The 20,130-nt window shown below is 46.0% G+C and overlaps 2 protein-coding genes across 2 annotated transcripts in view; one reads left to right on the forward strand and one right to left on the reverse strand.

Moving 5' to 3' along the window:
• Positions 1 to 3,661: 3,661 nt before the first annotated feature.
• Positions 3,662 to 4,375, reverse strand: LOC132027579 (sterile alpha motif domain-containing protein 1-like). Its single transcript, XM_059416375.1, has one exon. The coding sequence runs from the start codon at positions 4,373 to 4,375 to the stop codon at positions 3,662 to 3,664; it is 714 nt and encodes a 237-aa protein (XP_059272358.1).
• PIK3R1 (phosphoinositide-3-kinase regulatory subunit 1) overlaps positions 4,026 to 20,130 on the forward strand; it is an 85,850-nt gene continuing 69,745 nt past the window's right edge. The window contains exons 1-2 of the mRNA XM_059418000.1: positions 4,026 to 4,230; positions 14,400 to 15,122. Coding sequence (XP_059273983.1) covers positions 14,786 to 15,122 — 337 coding nt within the window. The 5' untranslated portion in view covers positions 4,026 to 4,230; positions 14,400 to 14,785. The remainder of the gene's footprint in view (positions 4,231 to 14,399; positions 15,123 to 20,130) is intronic.

Below are 20,130 nucleotides of genomic sequence, written 5' to 3' on the forward strand. Positions count from 1 at the left end.
GTCTGTTAGCTGCCAGAGTTACACAAAAGTAAAAAGTGGCCCTTGCATTCAGGAAAATAACTAAGCAGAAATTTGTTTCTATGTTTCACATTTTATCAGCTCTACTGAGATTACTGTATTGTAACTCTTTTTTTTTTTTAAAGGCCAGCTTCTTATTTCAAGGGATTTTGAGAACAGTTATGGAGTAAAATGTAACTGAAACTACCCCGAAGTTTGCATATTCACTTGCATCTCATACTGGTTGATTTCTTGGATCTGCTTCCCAACAGTTTGAGGATTTGGACACTAAAATATTAGATAGGAATGCCCAGAGAACAGATGGTGATCAGAGAACTTAAGGTCCAGGTCATTATGACCTGACATGTTCTCTGGGGTACAGTCAGAAGTTGCCACTCTTTCTAGTACTTCACCATGGTTAACAGCTTGTTCATCTTTCTCCTAGTATGTGTTTAACCTAGTTAACTCATAATAGGAAGACCTTAAGCTAAGTAACACAAGGATTGACTGCCCCCACCTCCACCCCCCCACCCAAAAAGCATTTCAGCTATCAAGGCAGGAGAAAGGGAAAACAGAAATATTAGGCCACATTCCTTAGTGTTGGGCCCCAGTGTGGCTTGGTTGGGGGGTGTGGGGGGATCTCACTGCTACCCTCTCTCAGCTGTTGAGTGCCTGCAATGTTTGGTGCCATAGAGAACAGAAGACTGAAAATGCATGGGCCTGTAGACCATAAGTTTGACATTTCAACAAATTAGTTGTCCCCTGTTGGGTGTCCTTTTTTGGTTGAGGTCCACCTAATTTTATGATGTAAGGCATCATAAATCCATAAACTGGTGGTCATTGTGTGGGCTAACCTAGGTTTCCAAAAGATGTTGAATTAATTGCCAGAATTTAGGAGTTGAGAAATTGCCCATACAAATCTGGGTTTCCAGCTTCTCTGTGAAAACTGGAAGGTCTGGCAAATCTGGGCTCACGCTCCTGTGTGGTAACAACCATTGAACGCTAGTACCAGCTGCTTCCTGTAAGATCAGCCATTTGGGCTCCATCTCTCCCAGCTGGCTTTCCTGATGGCATCTTTCCTACCTGGATCCTCCAGGGCAGTGGTTCTTCATCCCAGCTTCACACTGGAGGGATGCCTCTGTTGTGCCCACAGAGGTTTTGATATAATCTCTCTGGGTGCAGACCAGGCATCAGGATTTGTATACATTTCCCATGCAATTACAAGGGCTATAGCCAGAATTGAGGACGCCTGCTGAGACAGAGCTTTGCGACCTGTATATTGCACATCGGTCACCTGGGAGTTTTGTTAAAATGCAAATTGTGATTCAGTAGGTCTGGGATAGTGCCTGGCATGCTTCATCTCTAAGAACCTCCTAGATGGTGCCGGTGCTGCTGATTTATAGACCTCTCTTTGAGAAATAAGGCTCAAAGGCATTTGTTGTATTTGCTATATTTTGGCTTTTGAATCCTAAACTACATACTTGGGTTTTGAGTCTAAAGGAATTGTATTCTGGCCCTCACATTATTACAGTAGCTGGAGTGATGGTGGCAAATAAGAAAGTATCCTGTCAGTCATCTTTAGTGAGGACCCCTAGCTTGCTGTGACTGCTGGAAGCCTTTCATGTTGCTTGGGGGTCCTTGTCTTTGTTAGGTCTGACTTCAAACCACCTTCATCGTCACCAAATGTATATGACATCCCTTTAAGAAATTGTACATTCTTTGACACTTTGAGCTCCTTGGTGGTAGTGGTAGCACCATGTGGCAGCCAGTAGTTTGGTTGCTACTGAATGGAACGGTGGTGTTTCTGTGGCCATTCGAGCATTTCCTTGCAGTGGTTTTCAGTCTGTGTGCCCAGATGCCCTAGGCCTAGAGCAGAGGCTCTCAAACCTCCTCTTGTGTGAGGCAACTTGCAAGGCTTACTTAAACATTGTGAGGCTCCAGCCCCAGCATTTCTGATTCAGTAAGGACAGAGAATTTGCATTTCCAACACTTCCCCAGGAGAGAATAACAACGCTTGCCCAAAGACCTAGAGGTTCCCCTTGGCCTCATCATGTAGCTTATAAGATTTTATTTAGGAAAAAGCTTTATTTTAAAGTCTGGGTACTGCTGTTCCGTTGCTTTTTATTCATAGAAATCAGTGGAAAATGGAAACAAAAAAGCTATTGTTAGTGATGGGGGGGCAGGTATCAATACAGATGAAACAAAGACTGAACTTAGTTTATCAAAAAAGAGCCCTATTGTCCTCCCATGGAATACTCTTTGGACTTAAGCTCTGTGGTCCAGTATGATGGAAAAGATGAAAGAAGATATAACATAAATTGCTGAAGACCATCTAAAAAAAGGAAGCTTAATTAAAGATTTCATGCGGTTTTAGGTTTGGGGGGAATAGAACCCCATCCTAACGATACTAAGTCCCTTTCCAGGATTTCCTCACGTACAGAAGGAGGAGATGGCTTGTAGGGTTTCTTCAGACCCAAGCCTTAAGGAAATACTGTAAACATCACACCACTTACAGCTCAGCTTATTGGATTGGGTCAAAGTAATTCTATCACAGGATGAGACACCTCATTTCAGTTACAAAGCTCAGGGAAACAATAAATGAGGCCCTTCATTTCATAGAGTAGGTGGAAAGGACGTCGCTTGGGTAAACTTTCAGATTAAGTGGATTCTTAAACATGTGGGTAGCTCTCTCTCTGCCTCCATTTCAAGAGACATGTTGGAATAATAGAAAGGCCAATACCTGATACCTGAGGTGGAACTAACTCTTCTGTTAGAGTGTGAGTCACCTTTAAAAATGATTTTATTCTCTGAGGATACTCAAGACAGACATTTCAGGGTGTTCTTTACTTCCAACACCCATGGGAATAAAGCACCAAATTCAGAGTTTGACAAAAGTTTAAATGCTTGTTTAAAAAAAAAAAAAAAAGGAATATCCTTGCAAGGAAATGGGGAGAGAGCTAAAGAAAGTGCTCTAGGGCAAGCAGACTGGGTGGGTGCGGATCTCAAAACTGCTGAAAGAGGAATCTGGAAACAGAGGTCGAAACAGCGGACTCTTAACGGGGCTTAATCGTAAAGGGCAGACAGAACCCAAGTTGCTCGCAGTGCATCTTACCCGTCATTGGAAGGTCTGAACCAACATCACATTTTTTTGAGCAACTTAGTAATGATTGTTAGTGGGCTAATCTGCATTTGGAAGCGAATTTATGGGACAGTATAATTTACGAGAGCTTCCACTGCCGACACCCTGAGCAAGGAGAGGGGCCATGGTCCGCTTGATCGACCTACATTTGCTCGGTGATGCAGAGGCTGGAAGGGATCAGTCAGCGTGCGCCCTCCTCATTAAACGCTCTTCCCTTTTCGTGGGCCCGCCTGGCTCCTGGTGGCAGCGGTGCCGGGCTGCTGGAGCTCGCGGCAGCCTGCGGGCACCAGCTCCTCCGGCTCACCCTTTCACCCTTCGTTCACCCCCGGGCGCCACGCGGGTGGCGTGGTTTTTCCGCCCACTCCCGAGGCCGTGCTGGAGAGGCTGGGAATTACATGGCCTTCCCGCCTTGACGAGCCCTGGAATCTGAGTCCTCCCCGCTCCTGGCACTCGGCTAGGGCGCTGGGGGCTGTGAAGAGGCTGGATGGAGTTCGTCTCCAGACACTCTGATTAGAGACGCAGCCTCTAAGTCTGAACTCGCCCTCCACCTCTCTCCCAGCCCCACCGTCTCTGGTCTCGGAGACACCGGCAGCTGGCGATGCCGCGGGCAGGCACAGACCCAGAGTGCTCTACCGCGGAGGTGGCGCGCGGTCCCGCCGTCCGGGGCATCCCCGCGGCCGGGGGCGGAAGGCTAGCCCGGCCGCAGGAAGGGTCCGCAGAGCCGGAGCTCCACCCCTCCGGCCGCCCGGCTCGCTGGCCGGCACAGTGAGTGGCAGCGGCGGAGGGCGCGGCGCCAGCGGAGAGGGGCGGAGACGTGCGCGCTGGTTGGCTCGGGCTCGGGGGCGGGGCGCGCTGGGCCGGGCCGGAGGCGGGGCCGGGGCCGGGCGCTGGAGCTGCGGGCTGACGGAGAGGAGTCGCGAGCAGCTGGAGCGGAGTTGGAGGAAGCGGCTGCGACGAGGGCGGCGGGCTAGCGGGTTGGAGCCGCCGAGCTCGGATCGGGAACGACAGGCAGGTCGGGGCCGGGTCAGAAGCGCGTCGGAAGCCGCCGCTGCAGCTTGGGCCCCGCAGAGGAAGGAAGCCGGCCGGCGGGGGAGGTAGGCGGCGGCAGCGGGTCCGGGTGTGTGTGTGCCCGGGAGGGGGAGGCGGTGCGTGCGCGCGCGGCTGCAGCCGTTCTCTTCCTGTCACCAGCCGCCGCTTCTGCAGAGCCGAGCCGGGGGAAAGCGGGCCAGCCGCCGGCATCGCCGGTTCTCGGCCAGCGTTCTGCGCGCTCCGGCGGCTTCTGAGCTCCCGTTTCCCCGGTCCTCTAACGAGCTGGCTCTGCACGTCGCCGGACTCGTTCGTCCCCCGAGTTGCAGGCGATCTCGGGCTTGTCCCCACCCCTTGGTTACCGCACACTTCTGAGGGTCCTTACTGTCCTCCTTGCTGCAGTTTTCCGGGGTCCTCCACCGGAGGAGAGCGCCCAGACCGTTGCCTTTGAGTTAGCGGGAAGGAGTGGAGTCTCCCCCCGCGTTCTCCAGCTGCAACCAGGGTCGCTGCTCCGCTGCTCCGGCCGTTCTTCCGAGCGGGTGGGGCGGCGGTGGTCCCCGGAGCTCGCCGGGAGCCCCCGCCCTCCGAAGTTTGCCTTCCTCCTCTTCCGGGGTGGGGGAAGTGCTCCTCGGGGAGGCTGGTCGCTGGGGCCCAAAAGGCGTCTAGTGCCGGCTGGGCCTGGACAGGTTGTTGGAGGCATATTTGATGGGGTCCTCCAACAGCCCGGAAGCCCAGCTTTATCGCGGGTCGAGACTGGTGGGACCTGCCCAGCAATATGGAGCCGGCAAGGGAGAGCAAGAGTGTGGCAAGCCCGAGCTAAAATATCGTGGGGAATTGTCTGGCAGCCACAGCTCTAACACTTCCCAAGAGCAGAAACTGCCCCGCAGATCACAAGACAAAGAGAACTGAAAAGCTCAGGCTTGCCCCTCCTGTACAGATACATACTTCGGTAACCAGAATTTGAGCATGAACTGGAAGGGTGTGAGTGCAATGGCTGTTACATGTTGAACGCAGAACGCGTGTGAACTGGATTTGGGGAATTTCTTGGGCTTCTCTGAGAGCTATTAATATCGAAAAGGTCTCACTTCCACCGTTAATCTCTGGTGGTGCTGCAGCACGGTTGGTAGCCCAGTATGAGTTTACTTTTTATTTGGAGCTTTTATGACTGTGGAAGCAACACTTTTTTCCCCCTTTTTTCTTTTTCTGTTCTTTTCTTTTTCTCTTTGTCATTCAGTGTGAAGTACGACTGGGTGAAGCAGTTCCGGGTTTTGAGTGCAGCATAAGATTGTCATTTCAGCGTAATGAGGTTCAGGTTTTAGTTGTTAGGCGGGACATTCACAGAGTTTATTGACCCAGGCATTCATGTTGAATTGTATTTAAATGTTTCATTAGCTCGGGTTTCGTTTTGCAACTCTAAAGATGGGTAGGTATTAGCTAGAAAAGATCGGAGAAGACAGGTTCATATCTGAGGCACGTTGTTAAGAGTAATGGATCTTCAAGGTGCAAATCATTGGGAATTTGGGGAGTTCTGCAGAGAAGACCACAAACAGCTTTTATCTTCAAAGAAGAACCCCCTCTTCTCAAAATATCAAACAGGTTTTTGATAGCGCACACTGTCCTCGAAACAAACAGTTCAAATCAATAGAGGGTAGTTTCTTAGAAACAGAAGTTGCTTAAATTTTGGGAAGCAAGTGTTTTGGTTGTTACAGAGAAAAAACCCTAAAAGTTGTTGGGGGGTAGGCAGTGTCCCTCTAAAGTTTGAGAAAATGTGTTTGGTTTAGAATCAAGCTTTAAACTGGAAAGGTCCATGGAGGCGACTACCTGCCTTGCAGAATTGTTGGGTTATGTCACTGCTGGCCTCTTCAGCTTTTACATTCCTGTCGCAGGTAGGTAGTAGATAGTCCTACTTTATTCCTAACAGTGTATAGGTTTTTCTGATTGGGAGGAAGATCTGTCTATCTCATATTGGCTTTCAAAGTGTGAGGTGCTTTTGCTTTTTAACTTCCATCCTGATTTGGGACCTGTTCTTGTCAGTTGCATAACAGAACTCTAGTGTACACGTGTCTATCTGCTATTTTATCTGCTTTTGTAAAATGATGTTATCACTGTGTTCTTTCACATGTGTGATGCTGATAGGGTGAAAAAGCACTTCCCTTCCCTTCAATTAATTATATTGTCTTTTCTTAGCTATTTTTTGAAATTCGTATTTATTAAGATCAGGAAATCCCCACAGTGTATAAAGTTAGTTTTGGGGAACAGAAGTGGTACAATAAATTATGTTAATAGATGTTTTGGTTGTTGGTGGTGGTGCTGGTAGTATGCGTTTATTTCTGGAAATGCCACTTGCACCTCAGCCGATTTTTGAAGGATTTTGTATCTTAAATGTAAACATACACCACCTGCCCAAATCTTGTGTTGTTAAAAGTGACCATACATGTTAATTACATTTTTCCATAATTGCCATGTAATTTTTAAGGTAATGTGTTGTCCAGAATTTATTTTTTTCTTAGGTGGTTCATGGGTCAGGTTCTAAAAAGGCATCCACTCTGAAAGATTGTCCACTTACTCATTAAAATAGGGACAGTTTCAGTTCATCTTCTGTTGTCTTTGCATTTTGTGATTCCCGAAATGTGTTTTATTGAATAAAGAGATGGTGAATGAGCAGATTTAAAGAAAATGATTTTATGGTCAGGTAGATGATAAAGAGCTGAGATAATGGCTGCCTATGTGGGGAGCCATTGGGCACTCACCTGTGGGGCATACACCGTGCAGAAGAAAATGGGAAATGCTTCTTTCTGTACATTACATATTTCGATGGGCTCCCCACAGATCTGTTTTGGAGGGAACAGGAATTTGTCAGTGAACTCAAGAGAATGGAGCCTCTTAGTGAAGCTCTCAGAAAATGAGGTTACTTACCAGTGGAAGGACGGCTTATGAATTTGGTTTTTATTTTTTTATTTTTTATTTTTTTTTAAGATTTTATTTATTTATTTGACAGAGAGAGATTACAAGTAGGCAGAGAGGCAGGCAGAGAGAGAGAGAGAGGAGGAAGCAGGTTCCCCGCTGAGCAGAGAGCCCGATGCGGGACTCGATCCCAGGACCCTGAGATCATGACCTGAGCCGAAGGCAGTGGCTTAACCCACTGAGCCACCCAGGTGCCCATGAATTTGGTTTTTATACCTTAGAAGGCACAATATAAATTCTGTGACTGTTTTTAATAGAGAACTTAGGTTGTAAGTAGTTTTTAAAATATTCATGGTATTGCTTTTTTCTCTGACTCCTCCATCTCCATCCTAATGTGATTTCTTGCTATGCTTCTGCCAACTCTCTTATTGGAATTACTTGCCTTAAAAAATGGCGATTAAAGGCCATTCCATGTGCATTATGCCAAATGAGCTGAAAAATAGACTACATAATTACTCATAAACTTGTCTGTTTGGCTTATGTTGGTTGGTTTCCGACTCCCCCCCCCCCCCAGTGTATAATGAGCATAGTGTAGTTTTTTGCTGGGAAAAAAAAATTCTGCTATGAAAACATCTTTGGAGATTTTATCTTTCCAGCATTGTTTTCCTTAAAGTAAATCAAATACATACCCACAGGCACCTGTCCTCAGAATAGTTTTCAGGTTCAGGATCACCCCCGAGAGTCCCCTGTGCAAGAGTGAGTTAATAGAGCCAGGTGCCTGGGCAGGCATGCTGCCCCTCTACTTCCTGGCTGGACCCAGGAGGTCCAGACCCTGGACTCAGACCCCAGAGGACCTAGGGCTGAAGCCTCAGAACTCAGCTACCTTTTTAGTCCATGAAGGACTCTTTTCCTGTTTGAGGGCAGAGCCTCCACCAGACCTTGCTGTAGAGGAGTTTTGGCCCCTCCCACGTCTCCTCTGCCGGGACCTCCAGAGCCACCCCTTTCCTTCAGCGGGAGAGAAGTAGGTGGGCAAAGTCCACAAGCAGGCTTTTTGTGTCTGGTTACTCTGAAAAGGAGTTAAAGGGACAGCAGAGAGTTTTATTTTAGGCTAACTTGAGGATTCCTTTACAAGAGTTCGCTAGCCTTTAGAAGCAGTGCAAACAAAAACTCGTAGCAAATATTCCTGTTTCAAGTAAGGATCATATAAATGGTAGTAATAATAGTATAAATAGTATAAATAAATAGGAGTAATGATACCAGTAATAACATAGCTGCAGTTTACTAGCTATGTAACATCAGGCAAAGCCTTTAACTTTTCTGTGCTTGTTTTCTCATCTGTAAAATAGGGTTAGTAATTATATCTAGGGTGGTTGTGAGGGTTCATCGAGTTCTGTGCAAAACTCTTAAGAGCTGTGCCTGACGCATAGTAAACACTATGGTGGTGTTAATTATATTAAGTTCTAATTATCAAGCATGGAGGTAAGCACTTTATATATGTAATTTCATTTAATTCTCATGGTAACCCCGGGAGGTGTAAGTTTGCTCATTGTAGCTGTCTCACAGATGATAAAATTGTGCCACAGAGAGATCTGAGTAACTTGCCCAAGGTAAAAAATCTGGACAGTGATGGGGACAGCTGCCTTTGTCTGAAGCTCAGTGCTTATACTAATCTCGTTAAGACTTTTGCAAAATCGCATTGTATTTTCACAAGAGGAGGAGGTTCAGATCATCTCATTCAGTTCCACAGCCATTTCCATGGGCCTTTTCCCTGTGATGGTGCAGGAAACTGGAACTGTCAACCCCATGCACAGCCTTGCCTGGATGGTAGGGTATGTTTCTCAGGCCCCTCTGGACCTGCAGCAGGAGCACTAGTATCTTTCTGCTGGCCTCCTGTGAGGACTGCAGCTGGACCTGGGCCTCCCTTCTCTGCCCCTCCTGAAGTGTTCCAGTTCTGTGTCATCACTTTGCCTTCTGGAAGATCCTGCCTCCGTGTTGTTTCACCTGGGCTTTTCCTGTGTCCTGCCCACCCCCACTGCTCCTCCAGCCCAAGAAGGGCTGCAGCCAGGAGGCTTGCCCACAGTATGGACTCCACCCTGAGCTTCCCAGCCAGTAAGGCATTGTGGTTGGTTTGAAAATGATTGAGGATATCTGACGACTTTTACTTTAGGCTTAATCTAAGTTTGTTCTAACTTTGATTTTTATGATTTCCAGGACATTGCTTTGGACAGGTGAAGAAATTTTTAAATGATTTGTCTTTAAAAGACAGTGAATTTAGGTTGGGAGCTTGCCCTAGACTCAGAGCTAGCCCGGGGAGGGTGGAGAGATGGAATGCAGGGAAATATGGGCTGTGGGCCCAGGAACCCTCCGTTGCCTTTGCAGCCGAGGTGAAGACCCACTGTGTGCTGGGACCCAGTGGCAAACTGCTCATTGAATCACAGGCGTATCCTGATTTACTTCAAGTGATTTTTAAATGCCCTATATTCCTGTCTCCTCACCACGTTTGCTAAATCCTTGTCCTTTGTAAAAGGGGAATGAGTAAGTCAGCACAGCCAGAGGACTTTTCAAAGAACTTTGTTTGGTTCTTTGCCAGAATACCTGTGGGTTATAGGGTTAAATTGAAAGTTTACATTCAGGCCTTTCTACATTAAGAAGTCATGGGTTGCTGATTGTCAGGCATCAGACACAATTTTATTTTGGAGAACAAAATGGGAATTGCACAGTGTCCTAGCAAAGAGAGAAAATATACATCGATTAGTGGTGTTGCAGGCAGGCAGACTTTAAAAGGGTTGAAAGACTGGAACACGGTAATTACCATCAAAGAAATTTCGAACTGCTGCATGCAGTATTATGTAAGAATAAGTTAGTTACTTGTTTATAAAATTCCTTTTTATCTTTTGTTACTGTAACTTATGCGCTAGCTTGGCACCTAGATCATAAAATTGCATTGCTTATTTGAAAACATTAAATTATGGTTGGGTGGGTATAGAAACCTATAAAAACCTTTACTGTGTTAACAGTTGTGTTGGAGCTAGGTGGAAATAGTTCACCAGACTGGTGAATGTAGCCAAAGAGATTGGAGGCATAGTCTTATAATCTGGGCAGCATATATCCTGTTGTGTGGGCAGTTTCAGCTCCAGATTGATCCTAGGAGGGTTACATTACACAGGTGCTGCCAATGTCTCAGGCTGCTGAGTCTTCTGCAGTCCTGGAGAGAATGTGAGGGTAAGAGAAAAAAGAACTTGTTGTCTAGATAAGATAGTTGTGTGACTATGGATTAATGTTCCATGTATTCCCCTAGGGAGGAGCTGAGTTGTTAGAAATTGTGTAGTCACGGGCCTGGGATATCCATAGATGCCAAGAGGGATATAGGTGGCAGAAGTGTCAGCTCATAGAGCAGAAGTGGGCAGGATTCCAGAAGTGGGCAGCCTTCCAGAAGTTTGTGTCCCGTATTCTCTCATTCACTAGTCTATAGATTTCTTTGGCAAGGATGCATTTTACTGAAGTCTCTTTGCAAGAAAATTTGCATTGTCCAAGATACTGGGTCCTGAACTTGCTGGAACTCTTGCCAAGTTGTAGTGGCTTTTTTGGTTAGGTGTGTTTGTAAAAGAGCCACCAACACTATCAGTGAGGCCACTGTCACAGAGAGTAAATAAAAAACAGACATTCGGGATTAATCTGAGGGGGTCAGAATGTGCCGGTAAAGAATCTGCATCTTTGACCCTGTGGACATACCTGGGCTGTCCTCGGTCAGCAAAGCATGTTGAATTTGGGCAGTAGGTTCTAGTGCTGTCAAAAGTCGTGACCCTGAAGCCAGACGGCTAGAATGTTAACTGGGATTCGAGCTCCCAGTTGCTGAGTGTTACCATGGCCAAAGTACTCAATTCTCTGTGCCTCAGTTTCCTCCTCTGCAAAGTGAGACTACTGATAGTGCTGCCTTGGGGTTATGGAGAAGAGTGACCATGTTAATGAACGCGTAGTTCCTAATGAACATTAGGTGGCAATGGTTGAGTGAGTTAATACACATCCAGCTCCCAGTAAGTGTTAAAGGATGCCCGTGATGACCATGATGACAGTGACAGTCCTCAAAATGGGTGTGGCTGTCAGGAGAAAGTATGTGGCCTGCGTCGGGGTTGAGGTGCCCGCCCCTTCTCCCCAGCCAAGGCCGCTGTGCACTTGGCCACAGGACACTGTCCAGTTGCCGCCCAGATGACTAGTCAGTGCTTGCTCTTCTCTTACAACGTTGCTCTCCAACTGCTTAGCTGGTGCCAACTTTTGGCCAACCTTGAATTGTATGGATTGGTCTTCCTGGCCTTGATGTTGTGGAGTCCAAGAAGACAGGAATGTGGTGTGTTCTTAAAATCCTAGCATCACAGAAGATGAGGGTTTTGTTGATTTTGGTTTTTTTGTTTAGTTCTGTTTTGATTTTATTTATTAAAGATTTTATTTATTTGACAGAGGGAGATCACAAGTAGCAGAGAGGCAGGCGGAGACAGATGGGGAAGCAGGCTCCCTCCCGGTGCAGGGCTCAATCCCAGGACCCTGAGATCATGACTTGACCCAAAGGCAGAGGCTTAACCTGCTGAGCTCCCAGGTGCCCTGTTTTGCGTTTTGTTTTTGAATCAGACGAAGACCCAGAATTCTGCACAGCTCTTCTCACACAGAAAGTTAAGTTTCTCCTTTTAAAAACAGTGAGGGTTGGGAATTAGTAGAGACATCTAGGTCTTTGGCACCTGGGTTGGGGATTGCTACTCTCAGTCATCAGGTTCCTTGGGGTAATTTTTCTCTTTGCACAGATTTAGCCTCAGGCTAACATAAGCATAGTTTTCAGGTTGGTAAAACCTTGACCCGTCATGGGACCTCTTAGTATGGTGTCTCCTCTTCAGGACCATTGCATATCTGCATAGGCGTGCTGTGACCAGGGGCCCTGGTGGTTGCTGAGGACTGTGTAGGGAAGGGAGTAAAGAAGAGAGACAGACAGGGAGAACAAGGGGGTGGATATAATATTCCCCATTCTGTTAAAAATCTCACCGAACTGGCCCACTGGGTTGTTGAAATAGAACAAGCCATAGGCAGCAGCTGGTGGAAAGATCTATCCATTGTACTAGTTGAGGATTTTTTTTCACCCCCAAAAAGACCTACATTGCCAGGAAAAGCTAACAAAAATTTCAAGGCAGATTTGGAGGAATTCAATTATTCTTAGGCATGTTGCCTGGTTTCCAGGCATTTAGGGATATGTAAATTTTCATGTTCCTTAGAGTACATTAGTACTAAAAATGAGATTTGCTAGTCCTACATTTTTGTGTGAATTTCTGCTGTGAATATTTAATTTGATTCTGGATCCATCAAACGGAGAGGTGGTCTTCAAACATAATACAGTTTATTTTTCTAATACACCATGTTAGTTGCTTTAGTTTTTTTTTTCTTAATCTGACAAATGAAATGCAAAGTTAAGACTACTGTCTCAAATTAGTATTACTACTCAAAGATTTCCAGTGTTTGTTTTTGCTTCTTTTAACATTAACTTTCCTAAGAGTGTTACAGTACTACCACAAAGAGTCTCTAACCACATAAAGTTGAATACTTGACACTTCTGAATACCAGCATCGTGAGCTGTGATTAGATTTTGCAAATTAAGATGCACACACTGGCGAGTTCCTGTAATACTGAACTTCTCAAGTGGCCCCCGCATTAAAACTCACGGAGCTCTCTTTGATATAGCACGCTGATGTTATGTGGCTCTCATTTATTGCTTTGCTGCTCAGCCAGCTTAACTTTAACCTTTCAGTTGCTTTTACTTTTTATAATGAAGATAGTGCTGAGAAGTGACCAGAGTGCAAAGTGTTACATGAATGCCCTGTGCTGTTGGCAGGCCACGTGCTGACTTTCTGTCTAGAGAGTCTTTAATTCCTCTGCTTCCACTACGTTACAAGAAAAGCAAAAACTTGCACTGCTGGTTTCCCCCTGCACCAGGCTGTCTTTCCAGGGTAATCTCAGGCAACCATTTCTACTTCCTCTCCAGGTTCTTAACTCCTTCAATTCACAGACTGTCCTCGATGTCTCTAGACTGGTGGCTGGTTTCTCAGAAGTCACTGATGATAGGGTGATGCAGAACCCTGGGTTACCTAGCCTTGCCTCACTTTCCCCCTACTGGAGGCCCCTGCAGGATTTGGTCTTAGGGATCACCTTTTCCCACCCAAATCCTCTTGTCCGTTGTTTCCCAGGTAAGACCGACAGAGCCTGTCTCCAAACCTTGACTTTGCTTTCAAGGCTGCTTTCAGTGAACCCCAGTGTGTTTGAGCCTCGGATGATTTTTTAACCTCCGATATTTTTTTTTTTTTTTCCCCCTGGGAGCTCCTCCCTGCCACTGAGTTCAGTCTCACCTTATTTGCAGCTGATCAAATCTGTAGCAGGTTCCCTCTCTTGAATCACAGGCTGGGTTTGCCCCTGAGCCCCACCACACTAGCAGTTGTGTGCCCAGCATTCCCTAAAGCCCACTGGAGGTAACTCCGGTTTGGCCTTCTGCTCCTGTTCTGTCTTGATTCTGATTCAGGCATCACCACCGCACTCGTGCTTTCTCTGCAGTGTCTCTTGCTTCATCCCTCCCCTTCCCTACCTTCTGCCACCTTGGTTCACACGCTCGGGGCCTTTCGCCCACACCACCGTAGTCAGCTTTCATCTTCCCACCTTCATCCCTTTTGCCCATCCGTCCCACTCACCGTAGTTGGACTGAGATTCTTCAAGTGCCCGTCTCTCAGGGTGTTGCTCCCCTTTCTCTAAGCGTCTTCAGTGGCTCCCGAGTACCCCCCGCCCCAAGCTCAGTGCAGGCATGTGTCATGTCACATAACCCCTCCCTGTCTTTCTAATCCAGTTCTAGTGTTCCCTCTTTGGCTTCAGATGCTTTGGACTGCCTGTTCTAGCTCTTCCCAGAATAGGACATTTGCTTAGTCACATCTGTACCTAAGTTCATGCCACGCATTCCATTGTGTCTTTAGATCCCTGCAGTTAGACGCGGGTTTCTCCCTCGCCAGAACCCAACAGCGTTTCGTCTCTGCCTGTCTTCTGCACTTTCCCTAGTGTTACGGTTCCTTGTGTCCCGTTCTTATCTGAGAGACATTGCCACATGCCAGCACACCTGCCACCCCTGCCTAATGTTCTTGGAAGGCAGGGACTGTCTCACTAATCTTTGTTGTATATATCATGTTGAGCAATAGCACGCTGGCCCGAGTGTGTATGCCAAATTGATTAAATACTTGTTGAATGGAAATAGAAATTCAAATTCACACAGATGGCAAAGTGTGATGCTCATTCATAAGTCTTGTTTTTCCTCTGCTAGGTGAAGCTCGCGTGTGGAGTGACACAGTCAAATCAGACGCCAGATGGACAGTGAGACAAGAGTGTCAGAAAGGATTGGGCCGCGCTGCGAGAATCAGCCTGGAGGCCAAGTGTTGACGAGCTGCTGAAAAGGAAGCCAGTGGGAGGACTGTGGGCCGCAGAGGAAGTGGCACCCTGTCTTCAGTCACACCATTGATGGAGGACAGATGGACAGCCGGACAGCCAGTCACCTCTCCTCTTAAACCTTTGGAGAGTTGTCCTTTGTCCTCTGCTGGACACGTATTAGGAATCTTAACATACACTCTGAATTCACTTTCCACAGAAACATAAGACCAGACTGCAGCGGGAAACCGGACTGCTCTGTTGCATGGTCCCAGACTCGCCACCATGAGTGCCGAGGGCTACCAGTACCGAGCACTGTATGATTACAAAAAGGAACGAGACGAAGATATTGACTTGCACTTGGGTGATGTCTTGACTGTGAATAAAGGGTCCTTAGTAGCTCTTGGATTCAGTGATGGACAGGAAGCCAGGCCTGAAGAAATCGGCTGGTTAAATGGTTATAATGAAACCACAGGGGAAAGAGGGGACTTTCCGGGAACTTACGTTGAATATATTGGAAGGAAAAGAATCTCGCCTCCCACACCAAAGCCCCGACCACCTCGACCCCTTCCTGTTGCACCAGGTTCTTCGAAAGCTGAAGCAGATAGTGAACAACAGCAAGGTCAGTATTCCTAAGTGATTGCTTTTTATGGCTTTTTTTTTTTTTTTTTAAAGAAAAGCCTGAGATTTGTGTCGGGCTGTTGTCCTCAGGAAAGGACTCATTTTGGCAATTTTATCTGAATTTATGCATAGTATATAAAAAGCTTGGTCAATCATTACAAGACTAGAAATTTGTGTTTGTGGGGTAGAGTGTTGTAAAAAGAGGGAGATGGTATATGAGAAGAACCTGTTTCGTAAGCATCTTTAAACCCTGTTATTATAGTTGCCATGGAATTAAACACTACTGCGTTCTTCCTCTTGTAATTGGTATTAATATATTTAAATAATCATTAGGGGAAAGTAGAGGGTAAGTCAGTATATTTAACGTTAATTTAACGTGTATGGAAAAATGTCGAGAGCAATAAAGTGACCACAGAACTCAGCAGGGAAGAAAGCATTGTTTTTATAACCTGGTGTCTCCCTCTTGGTTTCCTCTCCAGAAACACTGTGGCGTTAGCTGACGCCTAATCCCGTACTCAGTACTCAATATAGGTGGAGAGGGAGTTCGCTCCCTTCACAGCAGGGCCATTTCCTAGCACTATTGCCTCTAGTGTGCTTGGCCATGATGAGGGGAACAAGAAATTACTGAATGCTTTTCTTAAATGGAAACCACCTTGATTCAAAACCCGCTCCTTGTCTATTATTGGAGATGGGCCACGCTCGAGCTTTGTGCACAGCTGGTCACTGAAGGTTTTTCTGCTGTGCAGTGTCAAGCAGAGACAGGCCCTTTGCTCAGCTTTGCTGTTTCGACCTTTGTTAAATACTCATTTCCTTGTTAGTAAATTTCAAGCTTTTTTTTCCCTCATAATTTTTTTTTTCTTCTCAGACTGAGAAGGTTTTGGAAAGGTAGGTTTAAAAGAGGGTTCCCCCCCCTTCCCCACCCCAAAACCCCGCAGTGGTTGCATGTGAAGTAGAACTGCTCATGGTATTACAGTGAGTTTCTGGGAGGGATTCTGATACTCTTCTGCCTTCTTTAAGCTGGCTCCTTACAGCACTTAAAAATGAGGTAACACGGGGTTAAAGGAGCAGAATGCAAGGTAAAGGCCTGCCTTTTAGCACTGGGTCATAATACGACAGGAAATCTTTTATAAAAGTCCAGCATCCCTACCTAGAGATACCTGAAGGGGCACGTGTCCTTTCCTCCCCCTCCCTGACCCAAAAGGGATACTTGTTGGATGAACGTGATACCGAACTTTATGAACAATGTCCAAATGTCTTTTACCCTACAGTTGAAAAGAAAAAGTAAATTTTTCTTCACAGGTAAATCAGAAAACCTTAACTGCATATGTAGATACAGTTTTTTCAACCATTGCATTTCATTGAGCAGATTGAAGGTGTATACGTTACGAGGGTTGTTTCTCCCCCCCCCCCCCACACCAAACTATGTATTTTAACTTGGCTGTTTATTTTTTAAGTTTAAAAAAAAAAAAAAACACTTAAAGTAGGCTGATTCCAAAGGAAAAATTAATTTTCCCAGAATACAAAAGATGACAGAATCCTACAAGTATCTGTGTTGGATTAGAGAAGATTATTTAAAAGGTGAAAAGAAGGAGCTTCTTGTCAAGATTAGTGACATACAGATTTTGTAAAAATAATTTCTAGACAAAATTGCATTTAATAACTGCTATTAGGTATAACTTCCATTATAAATAAAATGATTTTCTCTTTTTAGGTCCTAAACTATTTTATAATGCTTTCTTTCTAATGAGATGCAGTGACAATGGAGATTTTTCACAGCCTTTTTTCTTTGTAACACATGAAAAGGTAGGGTAATTGAAGATTTTTAGCAGAATTTAGGAAAGAAGCCCATGATAATGTGCATTCAGGTATTAGAAAGAGTGGGTCTAAATATAAATGAGAAATTAAAAGTAACTAAAAGGTTGAAAAGGGAGTAAGGGGAGGTTGTGAGAGGAGTGCAGTAATAAACATTAGGTTTTCCAGAAATGTTAGTCTTCTGTTCTCAGTTAAATAGGGGCAACTGGGTGGCTCAGTGGGTTAAAGGTCTGCCTTCTGCTCAGGTCATGATCCCAAGATCCTGGAATCGAGCCCCACATTGAGCTTCGTGCTCTGCAGAGAGCCTGCTTATGCCTGCTGCTCTGCCTACTTGTACTCTCTCTCTGTCTCTCAAATAAATAAAATCTTCTAATATAAATAAATTAAAAAATAGGATTTGTCTGAAATGAGGACTCAGTAGCTTCTACTGGTTGCCTGTCACATTGATAAGGAAGGTAGTTGTAGAGACAAACATATATGTTGGAACTATGGGCTTCTGGTTTCTTTTGCCCACGTGGCTGTTTATTTGGAAGCCTTTACAGTGACACACTGTGGAGCAGTGAGAGGATGGTTCTTTTCTTACTGTCGTTGAATCCTTTAGCACTTTCTTTCTTTTTACTTCGCGCACTTGATGTAGCCTGTTTTTTGTGTTTGACCTTCTTTGTTTTACTTAGAAGGTTATCTCTGAGGCCTGAGGTCCATGCAGGTGTCCTGTTGAGACAGTGTCACGGGGAGAGTTGGCACCACCACCCCCCCACCCCGTCATGGGTAGGGGATAGACAGAGGGTGTTCACGTCTGCCTGCCTGCCTGCTAATTGTGTAGTCCTTGTCTCCTCCTCTTGCAGCCTTCTCTCTCCTTCAGAGAAGGTTGTGGTTGGACTCTGGCCACAAGTAGATTGTGTGAGGGATTGCTCCTTATGTAGCAGAAGCCGCTTTTCCACTTTTCCTTGAGTGTTCCTGGATGTGAAGTTGAGCTTCTGAAACTCACTTGAAAATCTGCTAAACCTTCCACCGGTACCTTTTGCGTGTAGCCTCTTAGGAAGCCCAGCCTGTCGATTGAATTGCATTTGTTCATTGGACATTGTTGTACCTCCTGCCTCCAAAGTCATTCAGTAAACATGAGCTGCGTCACTGTTCTGTGCTGGCAAGTAGTGATGACAAATGAAGTCAAAATTCGAGAGAGGTGGGGCGCCTGGGTAGCTCAGTGGGTTAGAGCCTCTGCCTTCGGCTCAGGGTCCTGGGATCGAGCCCCACATCGGGCTCTCTGCTCGGTGGGGAGCCTGGTTCCTCCTCACTCTCTGCCTGCCTCTCTGCCTACTTGTGATCTGTCTGTCAAATAAATAAATAAAATAAAAAAAGAAAATTGGAGAGAGGTAGTGTACCTTCTGATACTGTGTCCTTTCCCCTCCCGCCTCAGGGCTGTGCTTCCTTCCCTCCCCTTGGCCACCTCTTCCTCACACATCCTTTGGGCAACCTACTTTGCCCTCTGCTCCCATCTTCTCATGGAGGCTGGCTCTGCTCACCCTATTTCACGTGGTGACCTGCCCCTCTGCTTTTGCAAACCATTTATTATCTAACCAGCTATAGAATTCACTTCCCATGTTGATATGGGTTGTATCTTCCCTCTGCTAGATTGTAGGCTCCATGACAGTGGGAATCTTGGTGGTTCTTCCATTATCCCGAGAATCTAGAGCAGTACAATAGGTTGTCAGTGGATAAAGGCTGGCTTTTGAGGTTTTTCATCGAAATGTTTCATATCCAGGTGATTTTATTTTACTGTATTTATTTTTAAAAATTGTATGTATTTATTTGAGAGAGATCATAAATAGGCAGAGAGAGAAGAGGAAGCAGGCTCCCCGCGGAGCAGAGAGCCCGATGCGGGGCTTGATCCCAGGACCCTGAGATCATGACCTGAGCCGAAGGCAGAGGCTTTAACCCACTGAGACACACAGGTGCCCCCATCCAGGTGATTTTTAAAGGAGAGCCACGCACTCTGTCTGTCATGGGCAGGCACACGAGGCTGTAACAGCCCATTCAGTTATTAGAAATCACAGCTGATGTGTTTTCACATCATTCACATCTGAGGAGTCTTGCTGCCTCGGCCTTGACCATTGAATTCTGTGTCTCCAAAACTGTTACTTCCTACTCCAGTGCTTAGGATAGGTCGTTCTGCTAGCGGGAAAGTGTGTTACGATAGTGGGTTCTGTCAGCACTTAAGCAAAGTGATTAGAACATGTGTCAGGATCAGCAAGTGTCCTCAGGCACAGCTTTTCTTCCCTCTCCCCTCCTTTCATCTCCTTCCCTTTGCATGGGGGCTAAAATCGCCAAGAGGAGTGTCATGTTACACTTGCCCTCAATGGGGTGAAGCCCTGTGTGACCTACTTTGGAGAGAACCTGCTCAGTGTTGAATGCAGGTGAAGGGTGTGCAAAATGGGTGTCACATGGTCATTAGGGGAGCCATGCTGTTGAAAGACGGTACTCTTAACTCTTTCTGCATTAGGCTCTTCAGACCCTGGCATCCCGTTCCCAAACATACAGCCCCATTCAGCCACGGTTTCTTCTGTACACAAAGAATAATGGAGGTGGAGATGTAGGGATAGGGGAATGAAAATGTATTCCTTCCTTTTATAAGTAAGCTGTCCAGCGGGGCTGTTTCTTGAGACAATATTCTGCGATTCATTAATTAAAGTCATACCAATGCACACTATTTAGACTAGTGAGATTCTAGTACCTAGAATCTCGTTTATTGTATAGACTAGTGACCATGTTACTTTGTAATGGGAACACTGGAATCTGCTAACTGGAGAGAGCACTTAGGAATTAGAGTTCATACCCACCTACATCCCCCATCCACACCCCTTACCGGCTCCCACTTTGGACCCTGACAGTGAGTCCCGGGTCCCGGTTGGTTCCACATACAAAACACAAAAGCACACATTGGGTGAGGCCTATTTTAAATTTTGATTAAAATTCTTTATAAGCAGAAAAGAAAAAAGCATGTACCTTGCTTTCAAGGTTTCCCTGGCCAAGTTATTTCTACATTTCTCATACTCAGCATGTGAGTGCCCCTGCATGGTTATCATTCACCGTCTGGAAAGCGAGGCTGTAGTAAATCACAGAAATTGACTACACTGTACAGAGGTCACAGAAGACAGCGACCTGATCCCAAATTATGCACCTTTGCTGAGCCTCATGGT

Source organism: Mustela nigripes, chromosome 12, assembly GCF_022355385.1.
Source record: "Mustela nigripes isolate SB6536 chromosome 12, MUSNIG.SB6536, whole genome shotgun sequence".
NCBI classification, from domain to species: Eukaryota; Metazoa; Chordata; class Mammalia; order Carnivora; family Mustelidae; genus Mustela; species Mustela nigripes.

Bases quoted from the DNA above. Each gene is read 5' to 3' on its own strand.
- LOC132027579 (XM_059416375.1), bottom strand. From the start codon at position 4,375: ATGCCGGCGGCTGGCCCGCTTTCCCCCGGCTCGGCTCTGCAGAAGCGG.